The sequence below is a fragment of the Schistocerca gregaria genome, chromosome 4 (assembly GCF_023897955.1).
Source record: "Schistocerca gregaria isolate iqSchGreg1 chromosome 4, iqSchGreg1.2, whole genome shotgun sequence".
Classification (NCBI taxonomy): domain Eukaryota; kingdom Metazoa; phylum Arthropoda; class Insecta; order Orthoptera; family Acrididae; genus Schistocerca; species Schistocerca gregaria.
Genome location: NC_064923.1, coordinates 434,898,779 through 434,918,349, shown reverse-complemented (window position 1 = coordinate 434,918,349; position 19,571 = coordinate 434,898,779). Strand labels below are relative to the sequence as shown.

The window sequence follows — 19,571 nt, the reverse complement described above, 5'->3', positions numbered from 1 at the left end:
ATGCAAATGCCGCAAGAGATAATCAATCCCCTCGCAAATGTTACGTATTTGGTTACCCTCTGGCCCACTCGCAGCCGGTTGGAATTTGGCTGAAAAAAAAATCGACCTCTGCAATGAGTCAGATCTGAGACAGTCTAACCTACCCTAGCACACTACCCTAGGATAGGTAATGTGCCGTATTAAGTCAATTTTAAAAAAAGTAACAATTCTTTATGTTGCAGGAGTCTGACTGTGCAACGGTGCAACTCTGAAGCCGGCACATTCGACACGAAGATGAGGCAGTTCCACTACCGAGTAAGTTACACGCTCTTGTACGGCTTGTGGTTTCTTTTTTGTTTTAACGATCTTAGACACCAGAAGCGCAGTTCTCCATTCATGTGAGCACTTTTGATTTAAAAGTAAACTACTTTAAATTTAGTCTATGCAAGGTGTGGCCAGAAAATCCGACCGGTTCTGAAAGAAACAAATCGACCCTCTGCGAGTACGGAGTTCCAATTAGGACTTTTTTTTACCATTAATGGATGCACCGTGAAGACATCTGTCTTGCTTGTGGCTGAATAAGGACTGAAACTTCCTGTCCGATAAAACTGTGTGCCTGACCGGGAACCGAATGGACGACTGTTGCCTGTAGTGCACTACCGACTGAGCTATACCAGCATGACGATGCCTGTACTTCATCACCTACCTTCCAAACTTCACGGAAATTCTCCTGGATATCTTCCGGGGAGGCGATCTTGGATGAAAAAGAATACAGCCGAGAAAACGATCAGCTAGAGCTTGTGTCGTGAATCGTCCTTGGATACCTCAGTCGGAGATCACTTGCCTTCGAAAGGAAAAGTTCCTAGGTTCGAGTCCCACTACGGCACACAGTTTTTATATGGCAGGGAGTTTCAATTTAGCGACTACTCCGCTGCAGAGTGAAAATTCATTCTAGAAATTTTCGAAAACTGCGTTGCTCAATATCAGTTAGCAAGTATCCCGCAATTCAATATGTTCCAGTGTTACATTGAATAATTGGTGTTCCCCAAATTAAAGGCAAAGCTTAAAGATAAAGAAACAAGTTGTAATAATTGATGACCCTCGTAAAAATTGATTTCTTACGGATCAAATGTTATAAGTGTGCGCTGTTAAGGGAACGACTCTGAAAAAGACTGAATTGTCACATTTATCAACTAATATAGTTTAAGACTTATAGGTCATGGTCGGATACTTCCCGTATAGATATCGTATGCACATCCTAAATCACAATAGCACCAGACTTAGAAGTTGTAATTTATTTTTTTTCTCCGCTTATTTGTTCATAATTTTTATCTTTTAGTACAGCACTAGATGTTAAAATTCTTCACCTTTCTTTGTGTATGTTTGTGGCGTAATTATTGAAGGAAACTGAACCTTGGAGGAAGCCAGGTGCTAAGTACAATCGACAGAAATAGTCTTTTAAACATTCTCTAATTTCAGGTGTTCCGTTTTGTTCAGTTAAAGCTAAAAATTTGTGCAAGCACACGTAAATAGAGAGCTAGAAAAAATCGGAATCCCTTTTAGCACAACTGATATGATATGCATGTTAAAACATTAAATGAAAGTTGTTGTTGTTGTTGTGATCTTCAGTCCTGAGACTGGTTTGATGCAGCTCTCCATGCCACTCTGTTCTGTGCAAGCTTCTTCATCTCCCAGTACGCACTGCTGCCTACATCCTTGTGAATCTGCTTAGTTTATTCATCTCTTGGTCTCCCTCTACAATTTTTACCCTCCACGCTGCCCTCCAATACTAAATTGGTGATCCGTTGATGCCTCAGAAAACGTCCTACCAACCGATCCCTTCTTCTAGTCAAGTTGTGCCACAAACTCCTCTTCTCCTCAATTCTATTCAATACCTCCTCATTAGTTATGTGATCTACCCATCTAATCTTCAGCATTCTTCTGTAGCACCACATTTCGAAAGCTTCTATTCTCTTCTTGTCTAAACTATTTATTGCCCACGTTTCACTTCCATACGTGGCTACACTCCATACAAATACTTTCAGAAACGACTTCCTGACATTTAAATCAACACTCAATGTTAACAAATTTCTCTTCTTCAGAAACGCTTTCCTTGCCATTGCCAGTCTACATTTTATATCCTCTGTACTTCGACCATCCTCAGTTATTTTGCTCCCCAAATAGCAAAAGTCCTTTACTACTTTAAGTGCCTCATTTCCTAATCTAATTCCCTCAACATCATCTGACTTAATTCGACTACATTCCATTATCCTCGTTTTGCTATTGTTGATGTTCATCTTATACCCTCCAGGCCATTCCGTAAAGTATCATTGCATTATTAAATGATAATATTCAAAACTGTCACACATTTTAATAAAAAGGTTATAACGAAAAATTCAAGTATACCGTTATTGATATTATGGGTATGAGTAAGAACGCTAATAGCCGCGCTGTTAAGCACCCTGCACATGGAAAAATTAACTTCCTATTAAAGGAAAATTTGGAAAAGATGTACAGTTTTTCACAGATTCTCAGAAGCTGCCCTCTCGCAGTTCTTCCTGGATTATTATCAAAAGAGTTCGGCGGACAACACATCACATGTCTGAGAACAGCTGCAGAAGGACGGGCGACGTATTTAGATACAGCAGATCTGTTCCTTGAAGCAAAAGTGATTCGCTCCAACTTTGGTTCTTTGGGAAGCAAAAGCAGCCACTACATTACAACCTGAGGAGAGAATGCGACACAAAGCTACTTCAGAACCAAGAAATGCCTAATTCTGAGAAGGGCACAGTTGACTGTCGTTTCCCATCTTCGTGATGCGACCCATTTGAGAGCGCCATCTCCTTTCTAGCAAGACAGTGGAGTGAAAGCTACTGACCTCTTTGAAAGAGCCAAAATTCGCCTGTCGTGAGCCTGAAATTCCCGAAAAACCTAAATTAAAGAAAATAAAATTAACGAAACTGTTTTTAGAAAAGGGATTGATTCAGTAAATATAGTTACAGAAACTTTTCTTCTAGCTTTGGCCAATATTACCTCCAATAGGAATATATGAGACTTTTTTTATACACCGTGTGTATTTCTGAGAAGTATAAAGCGTTCATTGCCTACCTGAAAACCTACAAGCACTTGTACGTTACATTTTCTGCCACAGAAAGCCTAAATAAAAACTGATTGGTTGTTTTTCTTACGAATGTGAGTTGTGACTTTTGGGTGCTGTGTCCCCTCACACGGCAACAGTAAAAAGAGTTGAAAGCAGCACTGCAGGCTGAAACCCAAGGGCGCACGGCATCTAGGCAAGCCCGCTGTACAAATAAGAAGTTTATGTTGCCTAACAAGAAGGCGTAGAGAGTTCTCGGAAGCTACACGTAGTTAATAGGGTAGCCCTTTTTGAACGCATAAAACTTACGTGATTTTCGTGACCTTGTTTTTAAGTAAAATAAAAAATAATGCTGAATCTGATGATATAATTTTATTCCTTACACTTTTGTGTTTACGCTCCCTATAATCCCCACACCAGGTAAAGGAACACTTGCAGCAGGAACATTGATCATCGTCGGGTATTCCCAAAGCCCTCCTACTGGACCTATACCAAAATAATTTTGTATAAGTCATTTTCAATACATTTTTTATCAGCATACATAGGATCTCTGAAAGAATTAAGTACTAACAAAATGGTGACATCAATCAAATGTAATTTTCTTTGCCCATAAAATCGAGACAGAAGTGTGTTCCGAAAATTGACTTTTGAAGATATCGCAAAGCGGCTGCGTACTCTCATAAAGAATTCAGTTTAGACCACGAGCATCACATTCCGCCATTTGAAAAATACTGTTTGGAGCCAAATGCGTTTAAAGTTTTGGATAAAGTTTTTTGCAGTTAAGTTGAACATATCTCTAGTAAGCGATTCCTGGACTATAAGCTATTCTTGAAGACTGAAACAGAGGTAATCCTACATCTTCTTTATCGCCACGGTGCTCCTTCCGGCCTCTTTGGCAGCTTCTGTTATCCGCTGCTCTGCTTGCTCCATACGCTTTTCGTCTGCTTTTGTGCTAAAGTTGTAAAAGGCTGGTATGCTCTCAAGTTATAGCATGTTTATAATTTCTGATATGTCTGATAGGCTGTTATTGAAAGTATATGTCCACTGTTTTTTCCCGCTGTGAATGGCTTTCGCTGACACTTTTTGATAAATCGCGATTCGATAACGGATTTTCTGGAGAACCCGGTATGAACACTACAATAAAGTAGACCTCCCAGTGAACAGGATGCTTACGTACGTGTCACCTGTCTAGACGTATATCACTCCAACTGTACATACGTCACACCATTACAGAGCCTCCGCCAGCTTGAACAGTCCCCTGCTGACATACAGGGCCCATGTATTCATGAGGTTGTCTCCTTAGCCGTACACGTCCATCCGCTCGATACAATTTGAAACGAGACTCGTCCGATCAGGCAACATGTTTCGAGTCCTCAACAGTGCAATGTTGGTGCTAACGAGCCCAGGCGGGGCGTAAAGCTTGTGTCATGCAGTCATCAAGGGTACACGAGTAGGCCTTCGCCTCCGAAAGCCGATACCGATGATGTTTCGTGGAATAGTTCGCACGCTGGCACTTCTTGATGGCCCAGCATTGAAATCTGCGGCAATTTGCGTAAGGGTTTCACTTCTGTCGTATTGAAATATTCTCTTCAGTCGTCGTTGGTCCCTTTCTTGCAGCATCTTTTTTCGGCCGCAGCGATGTCTAAGATCTGATGTTTTACCGGGTTCCTGATATTCGCGGTACACTCGTGAAATGGTCGTACAGAAAATCTCCACTTCACCTCTACCTCGGAGATGCTGTGTTCCATCGCTGGTGCGCCGCTATAACACCACATTCAAACTCATTTAAGTCTTGATAACCTGCTATTGTAGGAGCAGTAACCGATCTAATAATTGCGCCAGACACTTGTTGTCTTATATAGGCTTTTCCGACCGTAGCGCCTTATTCTGCCTGTTTATATATCCCTGTATTTGAAAGCATACCTATGCGACTTTCTTTGGAGCTTCAGTGTAGTATCGTAATCAGTCTACTTATGTACAGCAATAGAAGAAATGATAAATAATGTTCTGAACAGTATTATTGAGAAATTTCTTGCAAATAGTCGCACTCACAATTTCAAAACGTCACCCAGAAGCACCAAATCAAAGATAAATGTAACACATGACAAGGAAAAAATATCAAGGCTGATAATTACATATATACCAAGAATTTAAACTGGGAAACTTTTTGGATCCCCAAAACAACTCATTTCAGACACATTTGGGCTTTGAATCGTTGCCTATCTTGGGGAGAGCAAATCAGTTACTAACTTATTTTGGGTATTTTCATTCAACAATTGCGTATGGAATAATGCTCTGGGGTAATTCATCTTTAAGAAAGAAGGTTTTCATTGCTCAAAAATGTGCTGCTCGGATGATATGTGCTGCTCACCCACGATCATCTTGTACACATCTGTTAAGTAGATAGGCATATTGACTACTGCCTCATACTATTTAGATTCCCTCATGAAGTTTGTTGTAAATAATTCATTACACTTCAAACAGAATAATAATTACAGTACTCCAGAAGAAAAGATAACATAAGTGCCAAATTGTATTGTGCCGTTGGAGCAGTTTATTTATCAAGTGCCTCATGTGTATCTGTCTCGTGTCGATAACTATGAGTACCTGTATCTAGTGTCGAAACTTAGTTGTTTAAGTTGTTGTTGTTGTTGTTGTCATTATCGTAACCGTAATGATGAAAAGAAGAAATTGAAACCTATTGTGACAAGCACATCCCTCAAAGACCGATTATTGTGTCCCGTTTAAACTCATTCACTCACTATAATGTACCTTTCTATGCATACGTTGATTGTTAGTGCACAAGACACTCTTCATTGGAAAAACTTATGTTCCTCTTATTCCTTCCTCTTTGCCCTGCATGGGCAGGAGGAGGGTGTGGGAATGCTGTCTGCGGTTCAAACAGCCCACCCGTTGGCCAATAGATCTAAAAATGCATATAGTCGTAACAATGTAATTAAAAGGCGAAACATTTACGAATGTTTTAAGATAAATTGATTGGCAATTGAAGGCACTGGCGCAGTAACCAGATATGTCGACTTTTGGCCGAAAATGAGGCTTTACTACCATTGCACAGTTTCAAAACTGCTCCATCGTTTGGTACAGGAATTAGACTTGCTCATGGGTCCAGTTCGGAATAACACAGAGAATGAGCTTGAGGACGTCAGGTATCTGGAGCTAGAACGAGATATTTTCGGAATTTGAGTAGTGATTGCACAAAACAGTAGTCAAATAACGGCATGTGAAACGAGCAGTACAAGATGAAGGTATTTCCGCAGTGACATTTCTGTGTGCACAACGTGAAGCTTAAACAAAAGATATTTACCTCTTTTGTTCAAATGGCTCTGAGCACTATGGGACATCTGAGGTCATCAGTCCCCTAGATTTAGAACTACTTAAACCTAACTAACCTAAGGACAGCACACACATCCGTGCCCGAGGCAGAATTCGAACCTGTGACCGCTTCAGGACTGAACCGCCTAGAACCGCTCGGCCACAACGGCCAACCCTCTTTTGTTGAGTTGATATAACCTAGCAACTTATAAGCAATTTCCAGATCCGGTAAACGTTATTTCTAGCTGTATGGTGAGACATGAGAGGAAAGGATCAAGTGAAATGATAAACCGTCTGCACGATTTCATTGACTTGACAAAAACGTGAAACATTTACATATAATTACTAACAACTGCAGTGCGTAAAACAAAAATCTTCAAAGGATCTTTCAAGATAAATGTGCATTTCCTAACCCAAATCACAGCTTTTTACTCTGTGACCGCAGTACTGGTTTGGATGAAAAGGAAAGCATAATGAATTTATTAACATTCCACTGACGTTTATTAGGATATTCTTCTTTTGTAATTATCAGAATGCTCTTAATATTCAGTAATCTGTAAAGTGCTAATATTTGTTATTTCTTTATTTATTTGTTAATTCATTTGACAGCATATTCATAAAAAACAGTTCTTTGGTGCAAGAGAGAGACAACATTTTTAAAAAAAAAAATCAGTAAATACCATAATAAATATTTCTTTAATCATGTAATAAGGTATTGCAATGTACTATTGGCCTAAATAAAGGTTAGGCGAAGAAACGACCGATTAAAATCTTTTTCCCAGTTTGTGGACACTTTTTCGTGTCAACTAGAAATTTATAAACGTGACTTGTTCGGTTATTGCACTTATGTCTTCAATTTTAATGAAAAGTATGTCTTTAACTTGGTTTGTTTTTAATTAATAACAAAATATGCAAGATAAATATGAGGGTGGATTTCGTTGTCTGGGGGAGGGAAAAGGTTGAAGCTTCCTTGAGACAGAATCTGAGGAGTCTGTGGGCTTAAAGTTGATGCAACATGTCGGTTCAGGTGCAACAGCGTAAAAGTATTGGAAATTAGAGAGGAGACAATATGGTTGCTGTAGTCGAGGTTGCGGGAAGTGTAGAATCTACGGAGGTGTTCAGTGTGTGAGTAAGGAGAGGCGGGAATCCGATGAGATGTATTTTCACTATAAGAGAGCTGGTTTTTATTTTAAAGGTCCGACTGGTCGCGGAATGGAAACCACTGTCAAAATAAAAAATGTTTTATTTGCAACATTTAGCTACACCTTCCAGCCACATCTCTACGTAGTCACTGCTTCGACTTAGTAATTTGTCGTAGCGTGGTACCAGCGTTCTAACAACCTCGTCATGGAAGGCAGCCGCCTGTGCTTTCCACCAATTCTCTACGCTGGTCTGCAGTTCTTTGTCTGTGCCAAAATACAGTTCTCATAGCCAGCGGTTCATGCGAGCAAAGAGATGAAAATCAGAGGGAGCCATGTCCGGGTTGTATGGTATATGATGAAATATTCTCCATTTGTTGCAGCTGTAATGTTGTAAAAAGAAGGGTAGTGCCCGATGACATTCCTTTTCGCTTGTTCTGAATTGCCCTTCGTAGACAATTATCTCGAATCGCCTGATTCATTCGTTGAGCAGGCTCTTCGATTGACACTCGCTTTCTTCTGTGTCCGCCAGGAAGATTTAAGACCCAAGCGACACAAGGCCCAAGCCGAAAGGAGCCCCAGAGGTGCAACAAATGCAAGATTTCTATAGAAGTATCAGAATCAGTAGCAAAACCTAACAACAGGTGGTTCTAGGCGCGCAGTCCGGAACCATGCGACTGCTACGGTCGCAGGTTCGAATCCTGCCTCGGGCGTGGATGTGTGTGATGTCCTTAGGTTAGCTAGGTTTAAGTAGTTCTAAGTTCTGGGGGACTAATGACCACAGCAGTTGAGTCCCATAGTGCTCAGAGCCATTTGAACCATTTGAACAACAGGTGAAACTGCTCGAGGGAAAAAAGGAGAAGGGGATGGGGCGACAAACGATATGTCGCCTGAGTGGAAAAATGTTCTTGACCCGCCTGTCGAGCGCCTGCATCACGCATTTATACGTCATGATTGAAAGTTCTTGCATTCCGGGGGACGATGGCTCAAACCCGCGTGCGGCCATCCAGATTTAGGTTGTCCATTATTTCCCTTAATCGATCTATGCAAATGATGGGGTGGTTCCTCGGAAAGAACACGGCCGATTTCGTTCCCCATCCTTGACACAATCCGAGCTTGTGCTCCATCTCAAATGAACTCGATGTCGACGAGACGTTAAACACAGTCTTCCTTTGGAGGTTCTTGCACCATTGCCGCATTTTGCAGTCACGCATGACAGCTATGTTCTGTGGGATGCATGAAATCAGGCGGAACCTCTCATGGTAGAGAACTTGACAGGAGATCCTATGCCTCTGTGCAATCAGAACTATAAACATTGTGACGTGACACAACCGACGGGCTTACTAGAGGCACTGCGCAACTCATCTGCTCAAACCTTCATTGGATTTTCCTGTGGTTTAATTTCGCGGCCGATCGGACCTAGGGAAAAAAAAAGTTCTCGTCTGTAAATGATATTCAAATACAAGGAGCGTAGCTATTCCCCCACATTATTATTAATATTTTGTGTCGCAGTTAGCAAGTGCAGGTGAGGTGAGGTGTGTTGCCCCTTGTTCGCAGTTTATGGAGCTGGAGCCAGTGGCTGAGGAGGACGAGCCCCAGTCACTGCCGCAGCAGCAGCAGCAGCAGCAGCCGGAGGAAGAAGCAGCCGCCGCTCCCGACAAGCTGTGCTGGCCGCGCCTCGGACCACAGGTCAGCCCAGTCTGCCACCTCTGCATGCGTTACACTGTGCGAGAGTAATGTATTAAAAATGTTTCAGAAATGGGTCAGCTCGAAGCTTGTAGCTTCCATTCAGTGCTTGTAATTTCTGCCATTTGGTCGTTGGAGTTGGCGTTGGCTACAAAAATAACGGCATCAGATCCTGAGAAAGCATTCTGTTTACAGAAATTTGTGTTACCATATGTTATGAAGACCGACGGCCTTGCCACGGTGGTAACACCGATACCAATTCGATCATCGAGTTAAGCTCTGTCGGGCTTGGCTAGAAATCGTATGGGTGACCGTCCGGGTGTGCCGAGCGCTGTTGGCAAGCAGGGAGCACTCAGCATTTGTGTGGCCAATTCAGGAGCTCTGTGATTGAAAAGTAACGGCTTCGGTCACGAAAATTGACAGTGGCCAGGAGAGCAGTGTGTTGACTACATGCCGCTCAATAACCGCATCCAGTGAGGCTCATCTGTGAGGATGGCACGGCGGTCGGTCGGTACCTTTGCGCCTTCCGTGGCCTTTTTGGACGGGGGAGAAGGAGGAGAAGCATATGTTATTAATACGTCCACCGCTAGGTTAGGATGAAATACTGTAAGAAGCCTCTAACCAAAGATTTGTTGTTATAGTTGAATTCTTTTATCTTGGCGGCTCGCGCATGCCCGCACAGACGTGGGAGATTGCTGTGTTGCCAGTTGTTCACGCCGAGAGAAGCAGCGCCATAGTATAGTATAGTTCGCAAACTAACGTTTAGGGGGGAGCGCGCAGTTTATGAAGTAAAGCCACCACGGCCGCATTAACCCTTTCGCTGCTACAGAGACGTGCTCCCCGCATTCGGCGCTGTGCGCGATTTTGTCATCATTGCACTGTTCGCCTCTGCAGACACATGGTGTTCCGACTGCTTTGACACACTTATCATTAGATTCCACAAAAACTATTTGGCCCAAAAATTTGATTTTTACACATCTACTTGACTGATACTTTCCCCCCATAAATGACTTAATTTTGTTTCGAAGTTCAATGCAGTTATTGTGCAGCATTAGATGTAGTAAACCATTGCACGAAATTTTGTAGTTTGCAGAGGTCCATAGTGTATACTTTCCTTATGGTCGATTTTAGTTACCACAAGAAATTTCAAAAAATTACATTCAAACGATCAAACGAATAAAATTCATGAAGTAATACACTTTGATTTCATTTTCAAATTAAGAAAATATTAAGCACCAAACAAGGTTTGAACTCAGAACCTTCCACTTAGCAGTCACACACTTTAACAATTGCGCTATCACAGCTCGTCGATTAATTCCTCTCCCAGAGGACTTCAAAATATTATGCAAAGTACCGACAAACACTGGTGGTATGACAATGAATTTCTGACGTTTCGTCGAAGTACAATAGGAAATAAACAATTACTGCTGTTCTTTAATGCGAAAAAGCGGTTAGTGAGAATGACACAAATATTTTTCCTTGCTATCGCCTGAATTAGGAGGCTTATTGCTTGATTGGTTTCATTAATTAATAGAATATGAAGCAAATGGTATAAAGAATGCTTTTTTCGAACTTTCTATAAAAGAAAGTCTGCTCTCAAAACACTGCTTTCGTTCAGTTACTTTATTTATGACTGAACGTTTCTAAAACTCAAGACACTCGTCCGTACTCTGCTCTGCAGTCGAGATCTGGCAACGTCGTTCTCTGTTCATTGGCTGACTGTGTTTTGTGACGTCAGACGCGCAGAACGAACCTAAACTCGGCCGCCGTCATAAATGACGCGCTTTCTAGAAATTCATTACTACAAATAGCTTTCATCTGGGCACAAAAGTTAACCTCCAGAGTCATAATGTGGCAGCTCTCAACTTCCACATATACTGGAGTGCTAGTTGGTGCTATGGTGATCTACATGATAACCCAAAACATTATAAGCCCCCTATGTAAATACCCTACTGGCCATTAAAATTGCTACACCACGAAGATGATGTGTTACAGACGCGAAATTTAAGCGACAGGAAGAAGATGCTGTGATTAGTAAATTATTAGTTTTTCAGAGCATTTACACAAGGTTGGCACCGGTGGCGACACCTACAAAGTGCTGACATGAGGAAACTTTCCAACCGATTTCTCATACACAACAGCAATTGACTGGCGTTGCTTGATGAAACGTTGTTGTGATGCCTCGTGTAAGGAGGAGAAATGCACACCATCACGTTTCCGACTTTGATAAAGGTCGGATTGTAATCTATCGCGATTGCTGTTCATCGTATCGCGACATTGCTGCTCGCGTTGGTCGAGATCCAATGACTGTTAGCAGAATATGGAATCGGGGCTTCAGGACGGTAAATACGGAACGCCGTGCTGAATCCCGACGGCTTCGTATCACTAGCAGTCGAGATGACAGGCTTCTTATCCTCATGGTCTGTAACGGATCGTGCAGCCACGTCTCGATCCCTGAGTCAACAGATGGGGACGTTTGCAAGACAACAACCATCTGCACGAACAGTTCGACGACGTTTGCAGGAGCATGGACTATCAGCTAGGAGACCATGGCTGCGGTTACCCTTGACCCTGCATCACAGACAGGAGCGCCTGCGACGAACGACGAACCTGGGTGCACGAATGGCAAAACGTCATCTTTTCGGATGAATCCAGGTTCAGTTTACACCATCATGATGGTCGCATCCGTGTTTGGCGACATCGCGGTGAACGCACATTGGAAGCATGTATTCGTCATTGCCATCCTGGCATATCACCCGGCGTGATGGTATGTGTGCCATTGGTTACACGTCTCGGTCACCTCTTGTTCGCATTGACGGCACTTTGAACAGCGGACTTTACATTTCACATGTGTTACGACCCGTGGTTCTACCCTTCATTCGATCCCTGCGAAACCCTACATTTCAGCAGGATAATGCACGGCCGCATGTTGCAGGTCCCGTACGGGCCTTTCTGAATACAGAAAATGTTCGACTGCTGCCCTGGCCCGTACACTCTCCAGACCTCTCACCAATTTAAAACGTGTGGTCAATGGTGGCCGAGCAACTGGCTCGTCACAATACGCCAGTCACTACTCTTCATGAACTGTGGTATCGTGTTGAAGCTGCATGGGCAGCTGTACCTGTACACGCCATCCAAGCTCTGTTTGATTCAATGCCCAGGCGTATTAAGGCCGTTATTACGGCAGAGGTTGTTGTTCTGGGTGTAAATGTAATCACATGTCAGTTCTAGTATAATATATTTGTCCAATGAATACCCGTTTATCATCTGCATTTCTTCTTGGTGTAGCAATTTCAATGGCCTGTAATGTAGCATGTTGTTCCAACTTCGAAACGCAGTACGGCAGAGATTGTCGTGGAATGGATTAGTCGAGCCCTTAGTAGGTTTGCAGAGGTATGTGGCACCAGATGACTGAGCACAGCTCACGTAGTTCCCGTAAATTACTGGCCGGTGCTTTGTGGCCGCTGAGATAGCACCCGATAGCGTCCCGATTGTGATCCATCTGGTTCAAATCAGACGAATTTCGTGGCCAATACATCAATGTAAATTCACTATCATGCTTCTCAAACCACAGGAGCACGATTATGGGCTTCTGACAAAGACAGTTATCCTGCTGGAAGAACCCATCCCCCTCGATGAAGACAGCAAGCACGAAGGGATGGAAGTGGTCCGCAGTAATGTTCGCGTTATCCACAGCTATCATGGATGCCCGGGTGAATATCCCTCCTAGCATAATACCGCCCACATCGGCCTGCGCCAGTACATGTTTCGAGCAACGATTCGTCTGGATGATGGCGTATCCAGACCAGTGAGCTCAATACCAAACTGGAGAGACTACTCAAAGACGTGACGATGTTCGACAGATACGCTGCATTGGCGAGTGGCATTCGGAGTTTTTAGTACTGCATGTGTTTGCTACTTTCTAGTGAATCTTTCATTGAACTACAAGCTAAACCTAAACAGCACCACGTAGTATCAATAAAAAGTAATTTTATTTCTCATGTTTCGAATGATTCTTTCCCTAAAGTATAAAATAAACCTAGATAGGGTCACGTATATCTATAAACAGTAATTTCATTTCTCCTGTTTAGATGAACGATTTGACATCTTATCCAGACCTGTCATGGGGGCTGTGTAGTGCTGCGTAACGGTTTAGCTTTGCGGAATAGTCTCTACAGCTTAGTGTTGAGCTCACTGATCCAGACATAACTGTCGAGCTGATGTCACCAGACCGGGTGACACGTATCCACTGATCAACAGTCCAATGTCGATGATCCCCTACCCACAGCAGTCATAATCGACGATGTCGTTGGGTCAACATGGGAACACCTTAGTGTCGCCTGCTGCAGAGTCCCATTTTCAACAATGTGCGCTGAACGGAGTGCTGCGAAACGCTCGTGCCTGGATCAACACTGTATTCCGTCGTCCTGTGTAACAGATCGCCGCCTACCCTGCTTTAGAGTCGACAAGCCTCGGTCCCCCACGTTCTTTGATGAGGCGCGGACGTTCAGTACCTGCCTCTCTACTCGTGATTTACCCCTCCTTCAGCCACATTACGTCGATGCTCGCGACAGTAGCATGCCAGCAGCTGACCAACTTCGACGTTTCCGAGATGCTCGTACCCAGAGCATTTTGCCGTTTATTAATGTCGCTTAGGTCAGTGGATTTGTTATTTCCGCCTAATCATCGCCTGAATAATTTTCCTCATTCCTTTTCTTTATTGTTATTTCAACTTCCCACGAAAGCGTGGGCTGATAATGGACAAAAACCGCTCTATTCCACCAAAGGTTACACAAATTTAAAAGAGTTATAAGTGCCGTATATAAAAGAGATGAATGTAAAATATGTTTTGTAAAAAAAAAAGTTGATTATTTTTAACACTTTTGAGAGGATTTTGAAGTACAATCAAAATGTAACCAGTAACTTTTTTAAGTAGGGCTTGCAGCATGACCTAAGTCGAAATACGAGATTTTATAAGAATACAATTCCAGTAGCTGCAATGCAATTTTAATTTGCTTTTATTTAGAGAGTTCTGCATTGTTAGTTTTTATGCAGAAATCTACCCCTCTGCAATTTTCACCCTCCACACTCCGCTCCATGATGGCACTGGCATGATGAGCATGACTTTTGGATCTCCGTGGAACTTAGGAAGCAGGCACGGAGGCGAGGGAAAATGGAAAGATTGTGTGAGGCGGAGAGTTGTGACTTTGGCTGGAAAGGGCGGCAGTAGAATTACAGCAGCTGTACTGCAATCTTTATTTTCCTCGCTAGTTTTGCGGTGCTTTATCTCGTTCACTTTACAGTCGCCCCCTGGTTCATCATTAAATGGAAGTCAGTGAAAGTATTATTTCCATTTACTTTCCATCGTCATATTTCAGTTGATATTAGCTCGCCAAATGTTGATTAGTACCTTCTTTCTCCCGTGACTTCCCTTTCACCAGTCACATACAGTAACTGGCGGAAATCCGCTCTCGCTACGAGCTTCGTAGTATCATACGCTTCATTTACATCAAGTGAAGCACTCTTGAATGTGAATGGTAAAGTGCTTCCTTTGCTTTGCCAGAACCATGTAGCACATTTAATACGTCTACATCTACATCACTGTAGAATGCATGGCGAAGAGTACATCGTACCAATATCATCAATTTTCTTCCCTATTCGATTTGAGCCGCGAGCGAGGGAAAAATGACTGCATATATGCCTCTGTATGTGCGCTAAACTCTTATGCGTTTTCATGATCCCTATGCGAGATAAAAGTTAAAGGAAGCATAACGATCATACAGTCATCTTCAAACACCAGTTCTCTACTATCCTCGAAACCAAGTTGGCAGTCGGTGCGATTGCTGATAGGAGCAACCAAAAAGCAATTCCCCATTTACGCTCGCTCCCATCAGCCACCGCGCCGAGAGTCAACTTGGTTTGCGCAGACAAACGCTTCAGTGTTCTCATGAAGTATGTCTTCTTCCAAGAATTTCCATTTAAGTTCTCTGAGCATTTCTGTTATATTTTCGTATGGGCTAAATCGACCTTTCGTAAAATGATATGGACAAATCACTTAAAAAGAGGTACACAGAACCTCGAAGGTGATGAAACTTAGGTGGCTATCAACCAAAGAAATGGAATACACAGCTCTACAGTACCTAGCAGGAAATTCCAAAATGAATGCCAAGTAATCATATTAAGGCAGTAAATGATGACATTAGTTTGAAATTTTGCAACAATACTTCAGTGAGTTTGGGATACTCTCAACAGTGAGGTATGTGAGCATATCCAGCAATCGAGGGGGGAAGGAATGGGTTGGGGCACTGATCCCTCCCAATTCAGGAAAGATAGCAGTTTGAAGAAAGACAGTACATGTCATGGATACCGACTAGTAGCAAGCGTACCGAAAATCACTTGTGAAATCTCAAATCTATTTCGCCATTCATAACGAAACTATCATGAGTTGCCTCACTCACTTCCCACACACTCCGTCTCATATACTGGCTAAGCTCTGTCGAGTCAAAGTTACCATAATTACATAATGCTGGTGGCGTAAATAAACGTGATTTAGCCATTCCAGATGCATTTGGAAGGAAAGACTTTCACTGTTAAAATTTGCCTGATAAGAAAAGAGAAGATCGAGATTTCCTACTTTTGGTGTCTACTTTGTCTTCCAAGAAGCAATGTTAGTTCTCACACGTCCTATTGATTTGTAATCAAAATTTTCGTTAAAAATAGTTACTTTATCGAATTTTGTGTGCAAATGTAATATTTAGTGCCTTTATGATTGTTGTTTGGTTTAGAATATGTGGGCTGTATGCACCAAAACTCATTGTGACCGGAAGTGTGTCTATATTTACCACATTTTGTGTCAGATACACTGTGCGCCGGTGCACAATTGCTCTCTTTTTATTCTTTTTATTTCTCTAATCATTCATAAGTACACGAAACAGATTACTGCACTTAAGATGCAGTGATTAAAATCATCCACTGTATGTAAATTACACATATGAGTGCCATTTTTTAAGGCCTGAGAAATCAATAGAATGAAAGAAACATTTATCCGAATATTGATGTGTTTATATTGCAGGTGAATGAGGATGGTGCCGGCGACAATAGCGAGGAGCGTGTACAACGATTGGAGGACGAAGTAGCTGAGTTGCGTGAGCTGAATGAGCTCCTAGAGTTTCGTTTACTAGAGATGGAACACTCTGATACGGTATGTGCATCATACATTGACCTTAAAAATGTCTTAATTTAAGAAAGCATTAAAAATTTAAAATATGTTTGTCACTGCAACGACATTTTAATATGTTAATTAAGATATTCGAAGTTCTGAGAAAATTTGAATTTGCAGCCAGCATGGTTTGCTTTCTATTATGTTGAACTTGTTTCGACTGAAAAGTAGTGTCGTGAATTATCCAGTATCATGCATAAATGGTTTTTCAAAAGTGGAAATATTTATCAGGTCGCACTTGACTCATAGACGTCGCTGTACGTAAAGTTACTGGCTGTGAAAGTGTAGAGGCCACCATATGGTTTGGCCACGATAATTTGTCGATTTCGCTAGTGTTGCCAGAATCGGAGGAAATCGGCGCTACCTGAAGATATTAATTTGTCTCCGAGCGTCAAGATGGGCCTTGATGCGGATTCTTACGAAAGGCTTGCGTACATTAGCAAATAAGTTCTGTAAGCAGTTGCTGGGATGTTTACATTAGAACAGAAATTTACTCAAATTTAGTTCAAATCATTGGGCAAGTTTACTTCAGGAACTCACCGCAAGCACTTGTTACAGAAGTGCAGTTACTCTAAAAAACCAGAGCAGTCGCCACAGTTGTTGCATTATTATTAATAAATAAAAATCGTGAAGAAACACAAAACTACAAAATTGAAAGAAATTAGAGGAGTACATATCGATGTTACCAAGAAACACTATTCGATTAACTAAAATCGGAGGACTTTACTTAGATTAAAAACTTAGTGGGTGTCGTATGCAAATTTAGAACATCTCTTGTCTATCGTATAGTCAAGTATGTGATAGCAGGAAACAAAAATGCGGCGCGGTATCTCACCAAGAGACTGCCTTTTTAATTACTCTTCGATTTTTGCGAGCAGTATTTACTAATTTTATCACAAATGTAATGCATTTATGTTTACGATAAGATTAAAAAAATTAGCTAAAATTTAAAGACGTCTGTACTGCCGTTCTGCTTTCCCTTCTGGTGAAACAAATTGGTTGGTAAAATCATTTCGCAGTTCCTTGACTGGTGATGCTAACTATATGTGTTTAAGGGTTCGAACGGTACATGTGTTTCGGCCCCTCTGTCTCTGTACCGTTCTGCTTTTCGACAATGATACTTTCGCATCGTTTCTGAACACCCACATCTTCTGCAAGTTTGAGAAGTACTTCCACGAAAAGACAAATTGGGCAAGTACTTGTAGCAAGACGCAAGAAACTAGAACGAATTTTAACCCTGCAGCGGACAGTGCGTTGATTTCAAACTTCCTGACAAATTAAAACTGTGTGCCGGACCGGGACTTCAACCTGGGAACCCGATCTGGCACACAGTTTTAATCTGTTAGGAAGTTCCGTGCAGGAAACTGTTTTCTCTAACTTGCGAACTTCTTGAATTTGACGAAACTAGCAGACGTCGACGGGAGGGAGAGGGGAGGCTTGTGCAGATGCGGTGGTTCCTAATATCCCACTCAATTTTGTGATTGTATGGATAACGCGCTGTACCACAGCAAGAAGTTCGACAGAGTATCTAATAAATATTAGATAACTATCTTACAGTGTTTGCAAGACGGGCAAATAAACAGTTATCTTTAGTGAACATCATTTTGACAGTTCTTTCAAGCACAGTTAATTACACGTTGTGAACATTACTGCTGTGCTGCGTTTAGTAAATGCAATGTGAAAGCAGTTTTTTTTTATTTCCGATTCATAGCGTCGGAAGTTGCACATTTATCTACTTTCATTTTTCATTGTTTTCGGTACATAAGTTATAAAAATGTTCATATGTGTGTGAAATCTTATGGGACTTAACTGCTTAGGTTATCAGTCTCTAAGCTTACACACTACTTCACCTAAATTATCCTAAGGACAAACACACACACCCATGCCCGAGGGAGGACTCGAACCTCCGCCGGGACCAGCCGCACAGGCCACGACTGGAGCGCCCAGAGAGCTTTTTTTTCTTAAATCTCATTTTGTTCGTTATAGTTCGTTGCAATTGTTCGTGGCGGACGTCCCCGGACGCCCATTGAATTTCGTTATTGATCCATTCACTCAGTTTTTTTTATTACAGAGGGCAGCTAACCCTCCGACCGAACACGCTGAGCTACCGTGCCGGCGACCGCTCGGCTAATATATAAGTTATAGATAAATCTCTCGACCATAAATATGTCAACAAATTAGAAGGTCTCCGATTCGACGGAAGTGTTATGCGGGCAATATTTTTTCGAGTGCCGCCTCCGGTTTTGGTTCAAATGGCTCAATTGGCTCTGAGCGCTGTGGGACTTAACATCTATGGTCATCAGTCCCCTAGAACTAAGAACTACTTAAACCTAACTAACCTAAGGACATCACACAACACCCAGTCATCACGAGGCAGAGAAAATCCCTGACCCCGCCGGGAATGGAACCCGGGAGCCTCCGGTTTTGTATTAATCGCAAAACACGGGTGGTGCTGCTGGCGCTGCTATAAGCAGTCGACGCCGACTTCACGGCTCCTGTCCCCCCAGCAGTCTAATGCGGGGGCACGGCCGTTCCCGACAGCCACCACGCCAATCGTTAACTTATCATGGACAAACAGTAGATATACAGTACATGATTCTCTGGCGTAGAGTTCTCCGATTGAAAGTAAGTGAACTACCTTTCACTGCAATGGAGGACAGTAAGAGCTTCACACATAGGTGCGTTTACCTGTATGCGGAGCAGTACCAAGAACTATATGAACATTTGAAATACTGTCTTCTTGGGCTCAGAAAAAACTTGCATATCAAATACAACCAGTTTGGGGAATATTAGTTCACTGGGCAAGAATGTATCTTAAATCTGAATAAGTCCCTAAGTGTCACTGCTGCCAAGTGTGCTCATTACACCTCTCTTTCAACACTGTACATTGCTGTGTGAAAGTTCCTGGAAGATTAAAACTGATTGCTGGATCAGGACTCGAACATGGGAATCTTCGCTGGCTGAGCTATAGCTATCCAAGCACAGCACACAGCCCACTCTCATAACTTCACTTCCACAAGTACTGACCAATGTAAAGCTGTTAAGGTCAGTCATAAGTTGTACTTGGAAACGTCAATCAGCACAGCAGTTGCCTGTGACAGGTAATAGTCCAAGGTTC

The 19,571-nt window shown here is 42.3% G+C and overlaps 1 protein-coding gene across 1 annotated transcript in view; it reads left to right on the top strand.

Moving 5' to 3' along the window:
- Window positions 1-19,571, top strand: part of LOC126365770 (golgin subfamily A member 6-like protein 7) — a 510,481-nt gene that overhangs the window by 437,657 nt on the left and 53,253 nt on the right. The window contains exons 3-5 of the mRNA XM_050008292.1: window positions 222-294; window positions 9,106-9,237; window positions 16,307-16,435. Of these exons, the coding sequence (XP_049864249.1) occupies window positions 274-294; window positions 9,106-9,237; window positions 16,307-16,435 (282 nt within the window). The 5' untranslated portion in view covers window positions 222-273. The remainder of the gene's footprint in view (window positions 1-221; window positions 295-9,105; window positions 9,238-16,306; window positions 16,436-19,571) is intronic.